This window comes from Nerophis ophidion, linkage group LG16 (genome assembly GCF_033978795.1).
Source record: "Nerophis ophidion isolate RoL-2023_Sa linkage group LG16, RoL_Noph_v1.0, whole genome shotgun sequence".
Classification (NCBI taxonomy): domain Eukaryota; kingdom Metazoa; phylum Chordata; class Actinopteri; order Syngnathiformes; family Syngnathidae; genus Nerophis; species Nerophis ophidion.
In genome coordinates this window covers 22,586,608-22,607,180 of record NC_084626.1, presented here as the reverse complement: position 1 = coordinate 22,607,180, position 20,573 = coordinate 22,586,608, and the positions used below count along the sequence as shown (strand labels likewise).

The following is a 20,573-nucleotide window of genomic DNA, read 5'->3' as shown; positions in this document are numbered from 1 at the left end:
TTTCAGAGCAGCCAGCCCCAAACACATGTGTCACAAACACATGTGGAAGCAGATTTTTATCTGATAATATATCATATTGTAGGTGTTTGTTACACTTTGCATTCATATTTTGTTGTTTGTTACATTTTTGTTGTGTTTTGCTTGGTCTGAGAAGTAAAAGAGGAGCGACGTACATATGTTGTTAATATTCAGTGTTTTATTGTTCATAGTTAATATTGTACATCCCACTTTCTTTATGTGAAGCAACCGGAATGAGAATCAGCACCTCCAAGTCCGAGTCCATGGTTCTCTCCCGGAAAAGGGTGGAGTGCCATCTCCGGGTTGGGGAGGAGACCCTGCCCCAAGTGGAGTTCAAGTACCTAGGAGTCTTGTTCACCAGTGGGGGAAGAGTGGATGGTGAGATGGAGAGGCGGATCGGCGCGGCGTCTTCAGTAATGTGGACGTTGTACCGAGGGATGTCCCGATCCAGGTTTTTGCACTTCCGATCCGATACCAATATTGATTTTGCACTCCGAGCATGTATTAAAGTTTAAAGTTATTTAGCCTACTTAGTTGTCGGATTCATGTTGAGGTGGTTCGGGCATCTGGTCAGGATGCCACCCGAACGCCTCCCTAGTGAGGTGTTTAGGGCACGTCCGAGCGGTAGGAGGCCACGGGGAAGACCCAGAACACGTTGGGAAGACTACGTCTCCCAGCTGGCCTGGGAACGCCTCGGGATCCCCCGGGAAGAGCTAGACGAAGTGGCTGGGGAGAGGGAAGTCTGGGCTTCCATGCTTAGGCTGCTGCCCCCGCGACCCTACCTCAGATAAGCGGAAGAAAATGGATGGATGGATGGATGGATGGATGGACTTTCTTTATTTCAATGTACATTTTGTCATAGAAAAAATGTACATTTCTATTCAATGTACATTCAATAAAAAAACTGTAAAATTTAATTCCATTTTTTTGAGGTGGTCTGTTATAACATTTTTAGAACTCTATGGGACATTGTGACTTTTGGTATTAATGTTCCTGAAAGAAAGCGGCCAAACACACACATACTGTAGAGCATATTTTTACATCTAAATGTGTACGTCTAATTTATACACACATACACATTGGCCCCCCCAGACACATTTTTTTTCTCTCAATGTGGCCCCCAAGTCAATATTAGCCCAGCTCTGCTGTAGCTTGTTTACTTCAGATACAGTCAGTAGTCACTTCTTCAACTACTTAACTTTCACTACTGATGTTCTTTATGGTTCCATTTTATCAATCAATCAATCAACCAATCAAAGTTTATTTGTTTGCTGGAGCCTCTCTCAGCTACATTCGGGCAGAAGGCGGTGTACACCCTGGACAAGTGGCCCCCTCATCACAGGGCCAACACAGATAGACAGACAACATTCACACTCAGACAGTTATTGAATTATTCATGGAAGTGTGAGAGTCCAGTCCCTTGAGAGGCAGGAGGACTCCCTCCATGTCGTAGAGGAGTGAATCACCCTGTCTCACCACCATGTCTCACCACCCTGTGTCACCACCCTGTGTCACCACCCTGTCTCACCACCCTGTCTCACCACCATGTCTCACCACCCTGTCTCACCACCCTGTGTCACCACCCAGTCTCACCACCCTGTCTCACCACCCTGTCTCACCACCCTGTGTCACCACCCAGTCTCACCACCCTGTGTCACCACCCTGTGTCACCACTTCCAACAGCTTGCAATAGACACAATCGATATCAATATAAAATGCGTTCAATAAAATATCTGATATATATTTATATTTTTGGGTAGAAAGAAACAAGAAGTCACTTGTGCTCTGAGATTCCAGCTATACGGGAAACAGGAAGTGTCACTGAGCCATGGGAGTGACAGGCTAACAGCCAATCTGGTAACAGTTTGGTCGTCTTTCTCTCTCGCTGTGGATTCTCTGCATGGAGTGAGAAGAGAAACTGTGATATCTTGATATATCAACTCAATAGCAGAAATGTGTCTTTAGTTTGGTTGGTTTTAATGCAGATGGCGCGGCGACATGCTGACTCTTGCAACATGAGCAGCTTCCCAAACTACTCCGTGTTAAACAGCTTACTCACTACTGCCATCTAGTTTCTGGAAACTGCAACTACCTTCAAATTTATTTTCATTATTTTACCAGACACCTTCTCCGTTGATAAATGGCACCCTTGGTAAATTGGAAATGGTATCACTGTATTTATTGGCAGGCTTAAATAAGTCCTAAAAAATATCAATAATTATTGATCAATACAAAAAAACGTACATCGTGATACAGTTTTTAGCCATATTGTTCAGCCCCACTCGCAACTTCTCCAGACTGGTACCTCTGCAGAGCGACCTGGTGTGGGGGCAGAAAGGAGAAGTGGCAGGTCAACTGGTCTAAAACAATCTATTTAAAAGCAAAAGTATACGAATGAGTTTTAAGGTGACACTTCTACTTTTTCATTCTCTTTTTCATCATGTGGGCTATTCAACTGGAGTCCTGCGAGTTCAGTTCAACAAAGCTGTGAGAGATTATTAAAAACCCTGCAGTGCTGTAATATAAATGATCTTTGACTGGCTTTTTTGAAGAAAGTCTGTCACGTGTGGGTCGCATTTTAATGCGGGATCGTTCCTCCAAAGCAAACATAGACACTCCGGACAAAAACGTAAAGGTAAGAATGATTTAATAACAAAAACACTGGTACAAAAACAGACGAAAAGAAACGCGTGGCGAAAGCACAGAAGCTAATGCTAACACTAGCACAGGATCAGGTAACAAGAAATCTAGTAAATACCAACGAAACAGTTGCATACCGCAAACAAGGGACCAAGACCGACTGACGGGACAAGGCAGGCTTAAATAGGAAAGTAATTAACAAAAGCAGGTGTGCATCTGGAACCCGCAGCAGGTGAAATTAATACGTTACCATGGTGACCAAACTAACTCACAAGGTAGACAAACAACAAAGGGAGTCCAAACTAACAGAAATTAACCGAACTAAACATGATCCAGACTACGGATCATGACAAAGTCCTGCAGCAAAGTGCACCTGTAACTCTAACAAACTAGACAGACGTCAAATATCTACTATCAAGGATGGTGGTTCTCCCGATTATACAAAATAAGAGGAATACTAAAGGGAGAAATCCGCGGTGACCCTCAAAACTGTGGTTGAACATCCCAGCTTTTTGGCTCGTATTCATACTAAGATGAGACATATTGAGGGGACGTGTCCTTTCTTCCTCTCCAGGACCTTTTGGACAGCGAGTGGTCCAGCGTGCGGAAAGTTCTTGAGCAGGCGGACATCCTGGTCATTAAGTATTCCGTGACGGACAAGCTGACCTTCCAACAGGTCAGGAATGGTTACGCTCCGAGGCTCCGCCCACTCCTGAGGCACTGGGGCGTGCCCGTCATCCTGGTTGCAGTCGGCGCTCGGCTGAATGGTGAGGATGAGTGCTATTTTCTTTAGTTTTCTTGCATCTGCTTACGTCAGCAAAAAAATCCACTTTGTCAGCCTTCTCAGTATAATCTCATTGTGGCCTATCGCACATCCTCAAATAAATTAGCATATTCATATTTTACTGCAGGTTTGACTTGAAAAGAAAACGTGACCGATGAGCAAGCCATTAAAGTGCTTTTGAATGACAAGAAAATATACACATTGTCTTTATTTACCATGAATTGATTTACGTGGACCCCGACTTAAACAAATTGAAAAAGTTATTTAGTGGTCAATTGTACGGAATATGTACTGTACTTTGCAATCTACTAATAAAAGTTTCTATCAATCAAATCAGTCCACAGTAAAGATGTGCCATACCACCGATTTTCTTTCTGATCCTATACCAAGTAAAATTCTGGCTGATTTTGGCCATACCCATCTGATACCGATACATTGTGCATATATACATAAGCTGTCTGCAAAATTTAAAAAATTGTGTATTTTCAAATAACATATCTTTCTAAAAAAAATAAAAATAGGGTAAAAGGTAAAAAAACGGAAAAAAATGGGAATATAATGACAAAATGCTGAACATTTTAAACAAATAATATATTAGGTCATATACAGTATATATGTGAAGTATATTTTTATGTATATACACACACACACACATAAATATATATACATATATTTGCATATATATATATATATATATATATATATACTGTATGTGTGTGTGTTTTTAGCATAAAATAAAAAATACATATCAAAGTAGCCCCCCCACACTAGACTTTTCAATGGTAGAAAATGTTTAGACACTCCTAAAGTAAGATATTAGAAGCTCTCAAAATAAAAAATAGAATATACCTACATTATAAACAAAGTTTACTTTGTTAAATAAAAACTGAAATAATACTCACTTATTAAGTGATTAGAAAAATCCCAATAACCATAATAAACACTGTTGAATGTGTAACAGAACATGAATATTCTCCTGTAGGCAGAACTTTGGACATATTGGGTTACGCAGTTCCACCATGGTATTTTCATATATTATTTTTATTGTATTCTTACATTGGGATAAAGGCAAAAGTAAAATTTAAGAAGAAATAAGAATAAATGGAATGTATTAGGAAAATGTAACTAACATTAATAAAGTTATAGTCACCAATAATACAAAGCTGACACAATACCTGTTTTTAGCATTTTCAACATGAGCCCTGCATACTTTGACTTTTCAGTATTAAATGTATTGATATTTTGATTGGCGAATGGATATTAGAGCATAAAGATCCTGTATCGGTGATATCACAGTATGGATCGGCACATCACTGACCTACAGCAGGTGATGTGTTAGTTCCCTTTGACAGATCAATTAATCAATCAATCAATGTTTATTTATATAGCCCCAAATCACAAATGTCTCAAAGGACAGCACAAATCATTACGTCTACAACATCCTCGGAAGAACCCACAAAAGGGCAAGGAAAACTCACACCCAGTGGGCAGGGAGAATTCACATCCAGTGGGACGCCAGTGACAATGATGATATTACAAACTGAATATTTTTTGCTGCAGCTGATGGAGCTGGATTTGATGAGTGTTATTCCCAGCGTGCCAAGTGCGCCAATATTCGCAGACACCGTGACCCTCATTGACTCCGCTCTGTGTAAACAAGCCACTGAAATGCACAGAGTTGTATTTTTAGCTTTTCTGCTCGACATTTCTTGAGATCCTGTCAGAGCGGCGTCGCAGACTTAAGTGGCGCAGCACCGGGAGATATGTTTGTGGCTTGTGTTCTTCTTTCTCTGCCTGCTGCCGTGACTATGTTGACACTATCCCCACGTGACTGCGGAGAGCCACGGCCGGGCTGGGAGCGCTTCCCGCTGCTGGACTGTAAGGCACAGCTGTGGCGCCCGGCGCTGCAGTACGAGCATTAAAGCGGCCATTAAACCGGCGTGGAGCGCGCTGATTCAGCCAAGGGCACACGCACGCAATCGCTGCACTGACGTGCCAAGTCACAGCCTGACAGACGCTTATACACCCACATTTTTATTTTCTCTCACACACACACACACACACACACACACACACACACACACACACACACACACACACACACACACACACACACACACACAGTCGCTGTGGCTGAGTGCCCGCAGGTTATTAGCAGTCTGATTTATCAAATGCCTCAGCACTTAGCTGTGTCCCGCTCATTCATTCTGTCTCTCCTCTTTGTTCTCTTTCTCTTTCCTGGTGCTTTTGCTCCTGCAAGATAATCCCACTAATTTTCTGTCCGATTCTGTCACTTGGCTCCCCATGTGTACGTAGCTCAGCATAGCTGCTCCTTAAATGGTTGCAAATCGGTGTCTTCTTCATTCATTAGATCAATGTTTTTCAACCACTGTACAGTCTGGTGTGCCGGGGGAGATTATGTAGCTTCATCTATTTGTTGAAAATAGTTTTTGCAAACCAGTAATTATAATCTGCAAATTATGTGCCGTTGTTGAGTGTCTGTGCTGTCTAGAGCTCAGCAGAGTAACCGTGTTTTACTCGTCCATATCAGTAGGTGGCAGCCGGTAGCTAATTGCTTTGTCGATGTCGGGAACACTTCGTGTGAGACGACAAGGGCTTGTCAGCGTATCTAATGCTCAAACCAAAAATAAACATAAGGTGAGTGCATTGAAGCTCAGGAAAGGCTATGCAGAACGAAACTAAAACCAAACTGGCTTCAAAGTAAACAAAAACAGAATCCTGGACGACAGCAAAGACTTACTGTGGAGCCAAGACGGCGTCCACAAAGTACATTTGTACATGACATGACAATCAATAATGCTATATTCATAGAACACGTTTACAACAACTTCTAAATTGGAACAAAGTGCTTTACAGGATTAAAAGTATAGAGCAAAAAAACAAAGAAAGAACATAAACAAAGAATGCGCTATACAAGGTAGTGCAAAAGCAATACGGTAAAAGGGTTCAAATAAAAAGTAAAATTGCAAGATAAAAAAAATGAAATAATAAAAGCACAACAAATTGAAAAAAATAAAGCGAAAATGAGCCATTCGCAGTTTCACTGTCAAACTCGTTTGCACTTGCACTTGCATGGCTTAATCTTTGAGACAAGCATATGCTACTGGCAGGAGAAGAGGTAGGTTTTAAGAAGGATAGCAACAACTGAAATAGACTTCATTGCGTAAACAAAGCAGCTGTATGGAATAGCACTCAAAGGAAGACATGAAACTGCTGCAGGAAAATACCAAAATAAGAGAAAAAGCCACCAAAATAGCAGCACAGGACCAGAACTAAAACACTACACACAGGAAAACAGCAAAAAACTCAAAATAAGTCACGGCATGATGAGTGAGACGGCGTGGCGCAGTTGGGAGAGTGGCCATGCCAGCAACCTGAGGATTCCTGGTTCAATCCCCACCTTCTTTTACCAACCTCGTCACGTCCGTTTTGTCCTTCAGCAAGACACTTCACCCTTGCTCCTGATGGGTGGTGGCTAATGCCTTGCATGGCAGCTCCCGCCGTCAGTGTGTGAATGGGTGAATGAGGAAATAGTGTCAAAGCGCTGAGTACCTTGAAGGTAGAAAAGTGCGATACAAGTATGTGACAGGTGGTGACAGTACACCTACTTTGAGACAAGAGCTATAGGGATGTATGCTTGGTTATGCTTTAAAGTCATATCCAACAATTGAGACGACGACTTTTACTGAGTCAACTGAGTTTATTTTTGTAATGATTTCTGCTGGTTGTGTGCCTCCAGATATTTTCAATGAAAAACACTGCATTAGATGGAACAACCTATACGTTTTTGCCCCTTCATGTACAGTATAAGTCAAATGTTTGGACAAGCTAAAATGAGGAAAGTGTGCTGATATTTTTGAGTGCATGAACAGGGTTTCCTGTCAATGTAACAGATCATGGCGTACTGCCATGGTTAAATTAAAGCCGCCACCTCTTAAAAATATGGTTTCAATATGTAAAAACTAATTAAAATAATATGATGTATTTTAGCTTCCAGTAGAAGTCAAGAGAATGACGCTATTTTTAACTTTTATTGCCAATCTTATGCTAACAACCGGCCCAATTCCATCAGGTATTCCCTCTTTCCTCTCCGTGCTTCCCCAGACACACAACACTTCCTCATTCTCGGCCAATCCCCTTTCAGCCACGGTGTGTTCACGATCATGGGAACAATGAACATCAAGTCAAAACTAAACGAACATACAACATTACCGCCAGCAGGTCATTACAGTCTGAATCAATATACAGTACAGGCCAAAAGTTTGGACACACCTTCTCCTCATTCAATGCGTTTTCTTTATTTCCATGACTATTTACATTGTACATTGTCACATCAAAACTGTGAATGAACACTTGTAGAGTTGTGTATTTAACAAATAAAGGTGAAATAACTGCAAACATGTTTAATATTCTAGTTTCTTCAAAATAGCCACCCTTTGCTCGGATTACTGATTTGCACACTCCTGGCATTCTCTCCATGAGCTTCAAGCACACCTGTGAAGTGAAAACTATTTCAGGTGACTACCTCTTGAAGCTCATGGAGAGAATTTGATAATCAATGTTGTCCGCCGTCACCAACAGACGTGTTCGCCAATCAGACTTGTGTAGCTTCACGTTTATTTGTGTCTCGCTTCAAACGGGGAGAAAGGCGTCTCACTCTGTAGACCTCTTAGCACCTCAACACTTTTATTTAATGGTAGAATAAACTGAACGCAGTGAGCCCTCTTTTCAGTCGTCCACAATCTGTCTTTACACACACAAGAAGCACATAGAACAATATAACAAAAATTAGGAGGTAAAAAATAGGATAACAAAGCCAAATGTCCTGTTGTGGGAATTCAAATTGGATTGGCAATATGAGACCATCAACAACAACATTGATTGATTGATTGAAACTTTTATTAGTAGATTGCACAGTACAGTACATATTCCGTACAAGTGACCACTAAATGGTAACACCCCAATAAGTTTTTCAACTTGTTCACGTTCATCAATTCATGGTAAACGATGGAAAATGCTGTGATCACGTGATGGCAAGAAAACAAAAGACAACAATCAACTTAGTTCTTCCAACTGGGTAAACATGCACTTTAAGATGTTCAATATTTATTGAAGTTAAATTTCTGCTTACTGAAATGAGAGTTCATTTTATTTTTGGTTCATTTAATTAGGATAACAGTTATTTACCTTCCAAATATAATACAATATTAAAAAAATATACAGTAATGAGGCATAAAAGTTTAATATCCCTTTATATCCACTTTATAAAAAAAAGATGTTATTTCTTGTGTGAATGCAAGCTGACCTGCATGCGGACAAGACGTCACACTGCAGTCTTTACAGAAAGACAAATGGCTTCAGCTTGAGTCGGTCTCAGTACTCGCTCATTTGTGAAAGTCAAAGTCAACATTTTCTCAACCAAATGATTGCGTTTTGAAAATTAAGAAGGAAGCGGACCAGTATTTTGTCTCTGGCAGATGTACGGGATAAGTTGCTCCCATGTCTGCTTGAGGAGCATGTCTGTGGGGGAGCAGTCGGAGACAGGAGTGGGGGAACTTTCACCTGACTTCCTAAAACATTTTATTTACACCTGTTTTCTGCTCCGTTGTCAGCTATTCATTTTGTAATCGACTATTTTGGCAAATAATTATGAGGCTTATCGCTCTTTGATGACGTTTTAGTTGCATGAGTGCGACATCAGCGCGGGAGCATTCACATTGAGGACAACATCGTGCATATATCCAATTTATTTCCACATACGAAAGAAAAAAACCTCAATGTCAAATCCATGTCGATTAATCGTGCAGCCTTGCAGGCCAGTAATGACCTGTGATTATTCCAAATGTGCGATTAAAAAAAGGAATCATTTGACTGCTGCTGTAACAATTGCAGTAAATAGTAGTAAAATAATGAATTGTCATGCCTGCACTCAGACGAGGGACCTCCCTGTACGTGCCCGCTGTGTGCGTCTGACTGGAGCAGCTGTGTGCCTCACAGTGAAGGTCTGCAGCTGTCCCGGGACCTGGGGGCCACCTACCTGGAGTTACCCTCGCTCAACCATGTGTTCGTGGGTCGCTACTTTGGCAGCGTGGTACACACACACACACACACACACACACACACACACACACACACACACACACACACACACACACACACACACTCACTCACACACATTCTTGTATTTGTATTTGTTACCTTCTTGAGACCTCTGAAAAATGCCTCCCTCTTTAGGGAGGCATTTGCAAATATACAAAAGATAAGCTTTTAATTATTTTGTATTTTTTTCTTTGTAATTGTTTTTTAATCTTAATTATTTACTTCAAGATATCACAGTATGTCTCTATATACATATTTTATTTAAATTTTTTAAATTAATTTTGGGCAAAGGAGGCGCATTTGAATTTCTTACACACACTTGTTATTTCATATGTTGACCAGAGGGGAGCACTTTTAAAACTAACATAGTCAATTAAAAAAATCCCTCCTTTTTGGGAGCACCCTCATTTTGATAGATTTCACCAGCAGAGGTGCAAATGAAACATTGTCTATTGCAATTGTTTCCCGTATTGGGACCAGGATTTATGTCATCACTTGTTCAAACCTCCTCATATGGAAGCTACTTTTCCTTTTTCATGTCTCAAGAAGGGTAAAAATACAAGAACACACACGTTCTTGTGTTTGTTACCTTCTTGGGACCTCTGAAAAAGGCCTCCCTCTTTAGGACCACCCTTTCTAGATATAATAAATATTTGTATTTATAAAATTAATGATATATACATACTATGTAAATATACAAGAGGTAAGCTTTTAGTTATTTTTTAAAAATGTTTTTGTTTGTAATTGTTTTTTTAATCTTCATTATTTACTTTAAGTTATTATAGTATGTCTGTATATACATATTTAATTATTTATTTTAATTAATTTTAGCCAAAGGGGGAGCATTTCAATTTCTTACACACACCTTGTATTTCATATGTTGACCAGAACGGGAGCACTTCATATTTTTACACACACTTGTTATTTCATATGTTGACCAAAGGGGCAGCACTTTTAAAAGCGACACACAGTCAATTAGAAAAATCCCTCCTTTTTGGGACCACCCTCATTTTGATAGATGTCACCAGGGGGGGTCCAAATGAGACATTAGATGCAATGTTATTGGGACCAGCATTTATGTCATCACTTGTTCACACCTCCTCATATGGAAGATATTTTTCCTAATTCATGTCTCAAGAAGGGTAAAAATACAACAAACCACACACACACACACACACACACACCACTGTTGATTGCTTCTCACCTCAGGCTTATTCATTTTTAAGATAGTAGAGCTTTTGATGGGGGCCATTTGTTCCCTAAGTAAAGCACCGATGACGCAACAACACTTATTTGTGGACCTTGTTTTTGAAAAAGTGTGTCTCTGCTTGTGTTTTGTTCAGCTGGAGTACTTCATGATTCAGTGTCTCAAACAGAAAGTCAAAGAAAGGCCGGAGAAGAGGCGAGGAAATAAAATCAACGAGCTGCGTCCGCCTCACTTGGAACAACCAGGTCAGTGGACTATTTCAGAACTATTTATGATTGTATTTTCATGCAAGTGGCATTTGACTTTTGTCCTTTTATGTTTTCATCGAGCGTTTGCCTTTTCCGTCCGGCGGAATTTAATAGATAGTAAAAAAGGTTTGGTCCAGATCAATATTTCCTTTTCCTTAGACGGGAAACAAAGCGGAAGGTGGACTACTTTGCTTAGCTAAGGTTTAAATCAATTTGAGTCTGGACTCAGACTGAGCAACAACAATTGGCAGTTATAGTGGGATTAGTCAGGATTACTTATTATTAATCTTATCTTTGAACAAACTCATTTAATCAGTGTTGGAATTTGACCTCAACCAACACAGTAAAACTATTTTTTAAATTTGTTTATTTGACAAGGACAGTAGAAGGAAACATTACTAGCCATGTGTAAGCCATGTCAGAGTACACAAGACTTCTAGTCACAGGCTCATTTGCAACCCTCATCCCTGGTTGGGATTTTAAAGAAAAGTGAAAACAGATACAGAAGGATTAAGACAAGTATAAAATAAAAATAAATTGCCCCATTTGTGCAGACTACAGCCAGTTCTAGTGCTCACATTTCTCATTTTCCTGAAGTCCCTTTTTCAGTTTTGTGGAGAACAGTTGAATGTCCCACTGTGACTTGAAGTCCAGTGGCAAGGACTTCCACAGATGTGAGACCTTCACTGAGAACCCAGACTGACCCAGAGTGCTCTGCCTTGTTTAAGAACAGTAACATCCCACATCAAGAGGGTTTGTACTAGGGATGCACCGATTAATCGGTAACCGAATATATTCGGCCGAATATGGCAAAAAAAGCCACATTCGGCCTTCGGTGGAATGAGTTAAATGCAAGGCCGAATAGTGGCGTGTGACGCAATGACGCAATTTTTTGACGCGGTGACGCAATCAACCAACGTGCAGTGACGCGGTGACGTTGGAACCAGGCGCCTTTAGTAAAATGTCAGCAGTGTGGAGATATTTTAAAGTGTCGGAAAGTGACAAAAGTATTGCAGTTTGCAACGAATGTTCAGCCAAACTGTCTCGGGGAGGTGCCTCGTGGCCGACGTCTTTGAGAGGACGAAAATGTTTGCGACTGACAGTGCCAAAGCAAACGGAATTACAAAGAAGGTCATGGAGTTTATGGCTTTGGATGATCAACTGTTTAGTGTTGTGGAGGACATTGGCTTTTGGAGACTCATGGAGCACATTGAGCCCCGTTACACGATACCGAGCAGACGGTATTTCTCTGATGTGTGCTCTTTACATTGTGTGTGTGTGCTGTTTACATTATTAGCCTGGTGTGTAGGCTACCTGTATAAGTGTATGAGGTTACATGCACACACTTATTGAGATTTAGTGGGGCCTCTGTTTACATTATTAGCCTGTTGTGTAGGCTACCTGTATAAGTGTATGAGGTTACAAGCACACACTTATTGAGATTTAGTGGGGCCTCTGTTTACATTATTAGCCTGTTGTGTAGGCTACCTGTATAAGTGTATGAGGTTACAATGTTGTGTACCTGTATAAGTGTATGAGGTTACAAGCACACACTTATTGAGATTTAGTGTGGCCTCTGTTTACATTATTAGCCTGTTGTGTAGGCTACCTGTATAAGTGTATGAGGTTACAATGTTGTGTACCTGTATAAGTGTATGAGGTTACAAGCACACACTTATTGAGATTTAGTGGGGCCTCTGTTTACATTATTAGCCTGTTGTGTAGGCTACCTGTATAAGTGTATGAGGTTACAAGCACACACTTATTGAGATTTAGTGGGGCCTCTGTTTACATTATTAGCCTGTTGTGTAGGCTACCTGTATAAGTGTATGAGGTTACAAGCACACACTTAATTGAGATTTACTTGAGCCTTCTGTTTGGCTAAGCAGACTTTTGCCAAAAGGACAATAATGCATTTGTTGTGGGTTTATCCACTTTAATGCACTTTATTTTTTTTTGGAATGCATGTTTTTTTTTAAGGCCTAATATAAATGAAAAACTTTGTGCTTTTTTTGAAAAGCAAAGGCTACTGGAATGTTAAAAATATGTCAATATTCAATAAAAATGTACTTTATTTAAAAAAAACATGTCTAAAAATTTATTGTAGGCTGTTTATGCAATATAAAAATTTTGGGGAAAAACTGCATTTGGTATTCAGTATTCGGCCTTCGGCCAAGCTTTTAAATTTTATTCGGCTTCGGCCACAAATTTTCATTTCGGTGCATCCCTAGTTTGTACACCTAAGTAATATAGTAAATTTTTTTGTGCAATGAAAGTGTAGACTTTCATCCTCAATTTTACAAGTGCCTTCTTAGAGTCTTGGACAAAGTCAGGTAATTGTGAATAGGCTGTGTTCAGTCATGTGACAAAGAGCTGAGCCACCAAACCTACAAACTAGCCGACTACGCAAAGGGCCAGATCTTACCATCAAAAGCAGACATAAGCAAAAAATGCAAACCACTATCCTCATACATTATCAAAACAAGATTTGTCAAGTAATCTCAAGAAATAATTGTTGGCCGCATTCCCAGACACGTCGCACCGTCTGGTGCTCCAGATGTCATTCCACACGGCAAAACAGATGACAACTTGGAAAAGCATGGAGGTCTACAACTTCTTTCTGTGTGCTTGGGTCGAGGAAATTGGTATCAAGACTCTCCCGGATAAATCGTGCATCGTTTTTGCTCGGCTAAGAATGCATTTCAAGAGTTAACTTGGCGTCTCAGGGCAGTTGATATATCTTTGCGGAGCGTGAACTTTCAATCAAACTTTAATGACCGGAAGTTGCATAAGCCAAGCAGAAGATAAAGTACGATATATGTTTTAATTGCTGATGTGTTTTAATTGATTTTTAAATGCGCCAAAAAATAACCAGTTTTGCACACTGTTGATGTGTTTCAATAATCAGTAGGGTGTAAATCATTTACAGTCCAGCTACTTTTCAATTGACCAAGTGGAGGGGATCATTCATATATATCATTTATATTGATTTATTTAGGAAGAGAGGTTTTTATTAACAAGTTAAATGTGTTTAATGATAATACAAACATGTTTCTTTCATGCAGACAAGAATATAAATAGGTGTGATTGGGATGACTTGCATCGATTGGAATCAGACAGTAGTGATTAGAACTTCCACATTTTCAAATGGAGGAGAACAAAAGTCCTCCTTTCTGTCCAATACCACATGAAAGTTTGTCCGGCTTCCATACTCCTTTTTATAAGCTTTATAAGAAACACATTGGCAGCAAACTCCAAAGCTTGCTCGCTTATGTGAGCTAGCTTTCTGAGACTCTTATTTTGTTAGCGCAGGCAGGATGAAGCGCCGCTTTTATTGTGAAGACAGGAACTGTGCAGTCAGTTTTTAGAGTTTTGGCGGCAGGTGAGAGTCTGTTGAAATAAAAAGTGTTTCTGGCCTTCCTGTCGGTCGTTTTTTCTTAATAATGATGTGGCAGCAGCCAGCGTCATCTCACAAGACCCTCAGGTGTCCTGAATGTCAATCAAGTGACCAAAGTCATGTCTTGGTGAAGATTGATGATCCATCATTTTATATTATTTAATGCCTGGCTGTCGACGGACTGACACACCCTCCACCTGGCGATCGACCTAATGGGCACCCCTGCCCTACAGCCATGTTTGTTGCTGTTGCACTCGCTGTTTATGATTACCCCGTCTTCATCAAAATATAACTGTAGATCTCGACATTGTGTGTGTTGAAAGCTTCATTTATGCAGGGGTCTCAAATTACGGGCCAATTGCAGCCCCCGAGACGATATTTTGCGGCCCTTACCTTAAAATGAAAGTTTAATGTTAGAGAGGCCAGCTAGTTTTACAAGAATGGCACTTTGCAGTGTTGTGTGTGTGGAGCTCCACTAACCTAGCAATCCCAGAGGAGTGAATGGCTCTCAATGAGTGAAAGTTGCCATTGTGTCTTCCACTGCCCCTCTTCTACTCGGACATTTGTCCCAGCGTGCTGCCTTCACAACACTTCCAGAGATGAAGCTTTTTGAAGTTGCTGCCCAGCAGGACATTCCACGTCCGCGCTGGATCCCAACAAGCGGTGAGTGCGACAGTACTTTTACTGTCCACACCGTCAATGGTTCAAAAAAGCCAATGGAACAAAAAGGCACTGCATTAAAAGGCTCAGACACAAAATCCAAGGCAAAAGATGGGCTGTGTCAGTCGGCAATTACAGTCCCCGATAACCAGGACCAATTACAGAGTCACACCGTTATTTGTGGGTCTTTATTTTGAACCTGCATCACACCATTAGCGTGGAACATCACATATATTTCTATTTGATGCCATTTGTATTTTACCACGACAACAGCACGGTGTCACTTCTGCTTCTTTTTCCACTGACAGCACTCCTTTTGAACTCACTTTGGAGTGACACTATTCTCCTCTTTTTTAACTCTGAAGAAACTTTTATCCTTTCTGCGATTTGAACGGTTGAAACGGCCTAAAACAGGGGTTCCTAATACGTGGAATGCAAGCTAGCGGTGGATGGTGGAGGGTGTGTCAGTCCATCGCCAGCCAGGCATTCAGATAATAGAGCTAAATATGATGGATCATTAATCTTCACCAAGACGTGACTTTGGTCACTTGATTGACATTCAGGACACTCGAGGGTCTTGTGAGATGACCTGGCTACTGCCACATCATTATTAAGAAAAAATGACTGACAGGAAGGCCGGAAACACTTTTTATTTCAACAGACTCTCGCAAAACTCTAAAGACTGACTGCACAGTTCCTGTCGTCACAATAAAAGCCCTGCTTCCTCCTGCCCGCGCTAACAAAATAAGAGTCTCAGAAAGCTAGCGCACGCAAGCTAGCAAGCTAAAGAGTTTTCTGCCAAAGTATTTCTCGTAAAGTGTATAAAAAGGAGTATGGAAGCTGGACAAAATTTCATGTGGTATTGGACAGAAAGGAGGACTTTTTTTCTCCTCCATTTGAAAATGTGGAGGTTGTCATCACTCCTGTCTGATTCCAATCAATGCAAGTCATCACAATCACACCAACTTATATTCATAAAAGAAACATGCTTGTATTATCTTTAAAGGCCTACTGAAAGCCACTACTAGCGACCACACAGTCTGATAGTTTATATATCAATGATGAAATATTAACATTGCAACACATGACAATACTGCCTTTTTAGTTTACTAAATTACAATTTTAAATTTCCCATGAGTTTCGTCTTGAAAACGTCGTGTAATGATGACGTGTACGCAAGACGTCACGGGTTTTTAGGAAGTATGAGCGCTGCACACACACACAGCTAAAAGTCGTCTGCTTTAACGGCATAATTACACAGTATTTTGGACATCTGTGTTGCTGAATCTTTTGCAATTTGTTAAATTTACATTGGAGAAGTCACAGTAGAAAGATGGAGTTGGGAAGCTTTAGCCTTTAGCCACACAAACACACGGTGATTCCCTGTTTAAAATTCCTGGAGGTGAAACTTCACTATGGATCAGAGCGCGGTCAAGAGAACATGGATCCCTACCACATGTCAACCAGCAGGTTTCGGTGAGAAAATTGTGGTTAAAAAGTCAGTTCTTACCGGAGAAAAGCTGAGCTTGTGCCGTCCATAGCTTCCGTCGACTCCCCTGAGACACTGCGTGTCAAGACACCCGTGGAGACACCTTTCCGACTATCAGGTAATATTAAACTCACTAAAACACTAGCAACACAATAGAAAGATAAGGGATTTCCCAGAACTAACATAGTAAATGCGTCTAAAAACATTGGAATCCATCCCAATGCAATCGCGTTTTTTTTTTTTTTTTAGTCTGTCGCTATCAATATCCTCAAACACAAATCTTTCATCCTCGCTCAAATTAAAGGGGAAATTGTTGTTTTCTCGGTCTCAATAGCACTTTTTGTTGGAGGCTCCCATTAAAAACAAAGTGAATGTGTGAGGAGCCATCACACTTGTGACGTCATCGTCTGCGACTTCCGGTAGAGGCAGGGCTTTTCTCTTAGCAGCGAAAGTTGCAAACTTTATCATGGATGTTCTCTACTAAATCCTTTCAGCATAAATATGGCAATATCACGAAATGATCAAGTATGACACATAGAATGGACCTGCTATCCCCGTTTAAATAAGAACATCTCATTTCAGTAGGCCTTTAAACGCCTTTAACTTGTTCATAAAACCTGTCTTTCATGAATAAATGAATATAAAAGGTATATATGAATGAGGTAGATCCCCTCCACTTGGTACATTGAAAAGTAGCTGGCCCGCAGAAAAAGTGTGGGCACCCCCGGCCTAAAACAAAGCAAGCATAGGGCATTTTTCTTCGATAAAGGAATCATTTCCTCCCAGAATGTTATGACGACAGACACTCGCTGGCCCACCACTGTGAACCTGGTGGAGTTAATGAGGCGGGCGTGACATCAGGTGAATACAACCTATAGTCTCCACATGGACTCTGTGCCAGTTCTCCACTGCAGCCTTCTTCATTTGTTGCTTGTTTGCGGGTCTTGCTGCTTTTGCCTTTGTTTTAAAGAACTGAACCGCGTGCTCTATTGGCTTCAGATGTAGTTTTCAATTCCTTTGGCTTCAAAAAGTCTTGAGTTGGTTTTTGCAGTCATTTTCAGAATTGCACGATTGCAGATCATCACCACACGACACCATGGTAATATTCAATAAAACCATCCATTTAAAAGCTTCCCATGTTCTGGAATGGGATGCTTTGGACTGATGAAACCAAGGTCAGCTTGCATGACCAGAAGGAAAGCAGCAAGAAGGGTTTTGTCACGGGCGTGTGTGGCTTCTAATAGACTTTATTGACTGCTAGCTATAAGCAACAAAAGGAGTTTTGGGTTATATGGGTTGTACTTTATTTTTCACATTCAGACAGTTCCAATCAATTCCAATCTGACTTCATTTGGAGAGCACTTTAAAAATAACCAGTGAACCAAAGTGCAGTACCGAATACTAAATAAAAGGCATAATAAAAGGCAAACAAAGACAGCAAGATACATCTAAAAAAACACCTGAAATTGAGACATAAAAACATGGATAAAAGGAATAACCAAAGTAAAAACAAATAAAATAGTATCAATAAAAAACTGAGGTAAAATCGAATAAAAATAACAACATCAACAACTTACCAAAGGCCAAAGAAAAGAAATGGCTTTTAAGAAGAGTCTCACGGTGGTTGGCGTGACTCCAGAATGCAGAGACAGAAGGTGCCGTGCAGTTGAAAGAATTGAAGTCTTGACGCAGAGAGCAAACACAGCAGAACTAAAAAGGCAGCAGAGTAACAACACATGCTCACTGACAAAAGGACAATAATCCAGGTGAACCTGAACAGACTTGATCAGAAATAGAAAACAGGTGTGCGGGATGGACAGAATAAACAGAAAGAGAAGGTGCAGCGATACAAGGAGTCCAACCAAACTACGAGCACCGGGACAGGAAATGATACAGAAAACAGGAAAATAACGAGCAAAGTGTCATACTGACAAAGACAGTGAAGAGGCACGTCTGATATTCAAAAAGAAATACTTCCACTTCTACTGATTAATCATATTTGGTACTATACCGCCTCTAAAAAGTACCGATTCCCCCCGTCCACCTTTATTAACGGGCATGACTGCGCGTCGTCGTGACATTGCTGGTTTTACGATCAGAGGAGCATGTTCGGCAGCGCACACACACTGAGTACTTACAAGCAGACACAGTGTGTAGACAGAAAAGGGAGAATGGACGCATTTTGGTGTAAAAAGTCAAGATAAAGGTGAAGTTATAACACTGAAACACCCTCAGGAAGAGATGCTTTAACACATGGCTAGCTAGTTAGCAGCTAATTTTCATCCGCAGTCAACTGTATTTTACTTTTAATCACTAATCCTGGTCTCCATGGCGACAAATAAAGTAAGTTTCTTACAAGTATCATTATCACTGCAGGACGAGGAATAGCTAAACATGCTTCACTACACAGCGTAGGAGGATACAATAGCTCACCACCAATGTAAACAAATGCCATGGGTGGATCTACACCTGAAATCCACTGTAATGATACCAAGTACAGAAGCGTATGTAGTTGATACTACTATGATTACATCGATATTGTTTAGCATCACAAATTCTTTTTTTGTTTTTTTTCATTTATATTATGTTTATAAAGTCAGGAAATATGTCCCTGGAAACATGAGGACTTAAATTATGACCAACGTATGATCCTGTAACTACTTGGTATCAGATCGATACCTAAATGTGTGGTATCATCCAAAACTAATGTCAAGTATCAAAGAAGAGAAGAATAAGTGATTATTACATTTTAACAGAAGTGTAGATAGAACATGTTAAAAGAGAAAATAAGCAGATATTAACAGTAAATTGATCAATTATTTTCTTCCACTCGTCCTTAATAATGTGTAGAAAATAATAGGTGAATAAATGACACAATTTGTTACTGCATATGTCAGCAGACTAATTAGGAGTCTTTCTTTGTTTACTTCCTACTAAAAGACAAGTTGTCTAGTATGTTCAACATTTTATTTAAGAACAAAATGACAATAATAAACATATGTTTCATTTACGATAAGATTTTTTGTCAAAATAAAGACAATGATGACATTTTTGTGGTCCCCTCTATTTAGAAAAGTATTGAAATACATTTTGGTACCGGTACTAAAACGTTGGTATGGGGACAACCCTAGTATAATTTTTTTTTTTTAGCCTTTTTAAAAAAAAATCTTATCCTCAGAGCAAATGACACGATGACGTCATGGTGACCACGCCCCCATGGCCACAGGTATATCTTGTTGAAAGATGCGCAGCAGCAGTTTTGCACCAGCTGACAACGTATGATGGAGGTCCAGCTAACCCAAACCTACAGAACATTCCAGTAATCCATCTGAGAGACAATAAAGGCGTGGATCAGCCTATCAAAGTGCTTTATTGGGACCAGCGGCGGCAATTTAAAAAAGCTACATTTTACGACAGACTATCCAGCTTTAAATTGAACTGTCATTTTATCCCCAAATTTGTTGGTGTTATAAAGGACCGTGATCTACAGGCGGGGCCCCTTGGCTCCACTTCATTATTTTTTTATTAAAATGTAAAAAAAAAGTTAAAAGCCATCCAGGCCTTTATGTTCAAACAAGTGAGAAAAGGCTGGATGAGTTTTTTAAAGAGAAATTTTGCCCATTGTTCCCAATCTTTAGGACTGACAATAACACACACCTTTTATTTTTTATTTCAAAGATGATGATCGCTCGGAAGATGGGAGTCACCATTGTATTTTTGGTTTTTGGTCATCCTAATCATTGCCAGAACTAATTCCTGGGCGCATTTATGTCGGTTTCCATAGCAGTGCACTTCCCACCTGTGGCAACAAATGTGTGTTCCTACTTCCGGAAACAAAAGTGTCTGTGTCTTCCAAGCATGGCAGATTCGGTAAAAAAACATGAAGATGACTATTTTTGGACCAATGAGGATTTACAACCTTATACTTTTGAAGCTGAATATACTGAGGATGAACTACTGCTTCTGGAAGCCAGCACTGAGGAAGTGTGAGACGTTGGAGCAGAGTGAAG

At 40.2% G+C, this 20,573-nt stretch overlaps 1 protein-coding gene across 3 annotated transcripts in view; it reads left to right on the top strand.

Moving 5' to 3' along the window:
* The window catches only part of rhobtb3 (Rho related BTB domain containing 3), an 87,867-nt gene that overhangs the window by 14,728 nt on the left and 52,566 nt on the right, over positions 1-20,573 (top strand). For all 3 annotated transcript variants that reach the window (XR_009802162.1, XM_061874705.1, XM_061874704.1), the window contains exons 3-5: positions 3,233-3,425; positions 9,397-9,554; positions 10,906-11,014. Coding sequence is in view for 2 of the 3 variants with exons in the window: in XM_061874705.1 (XP_061730689.1) it covers positions 3,233-3,425; positions 9,397-9,554; positions 10,906-11,014 (460 nt within the window). In the remaining variant the exon portion in view is untranslated. The remainder of the gene's footprint in view (positions 1-3,232; positions 3,426-9,396; positions 9,555-10,905; positions 11,015-20,573) is intronic.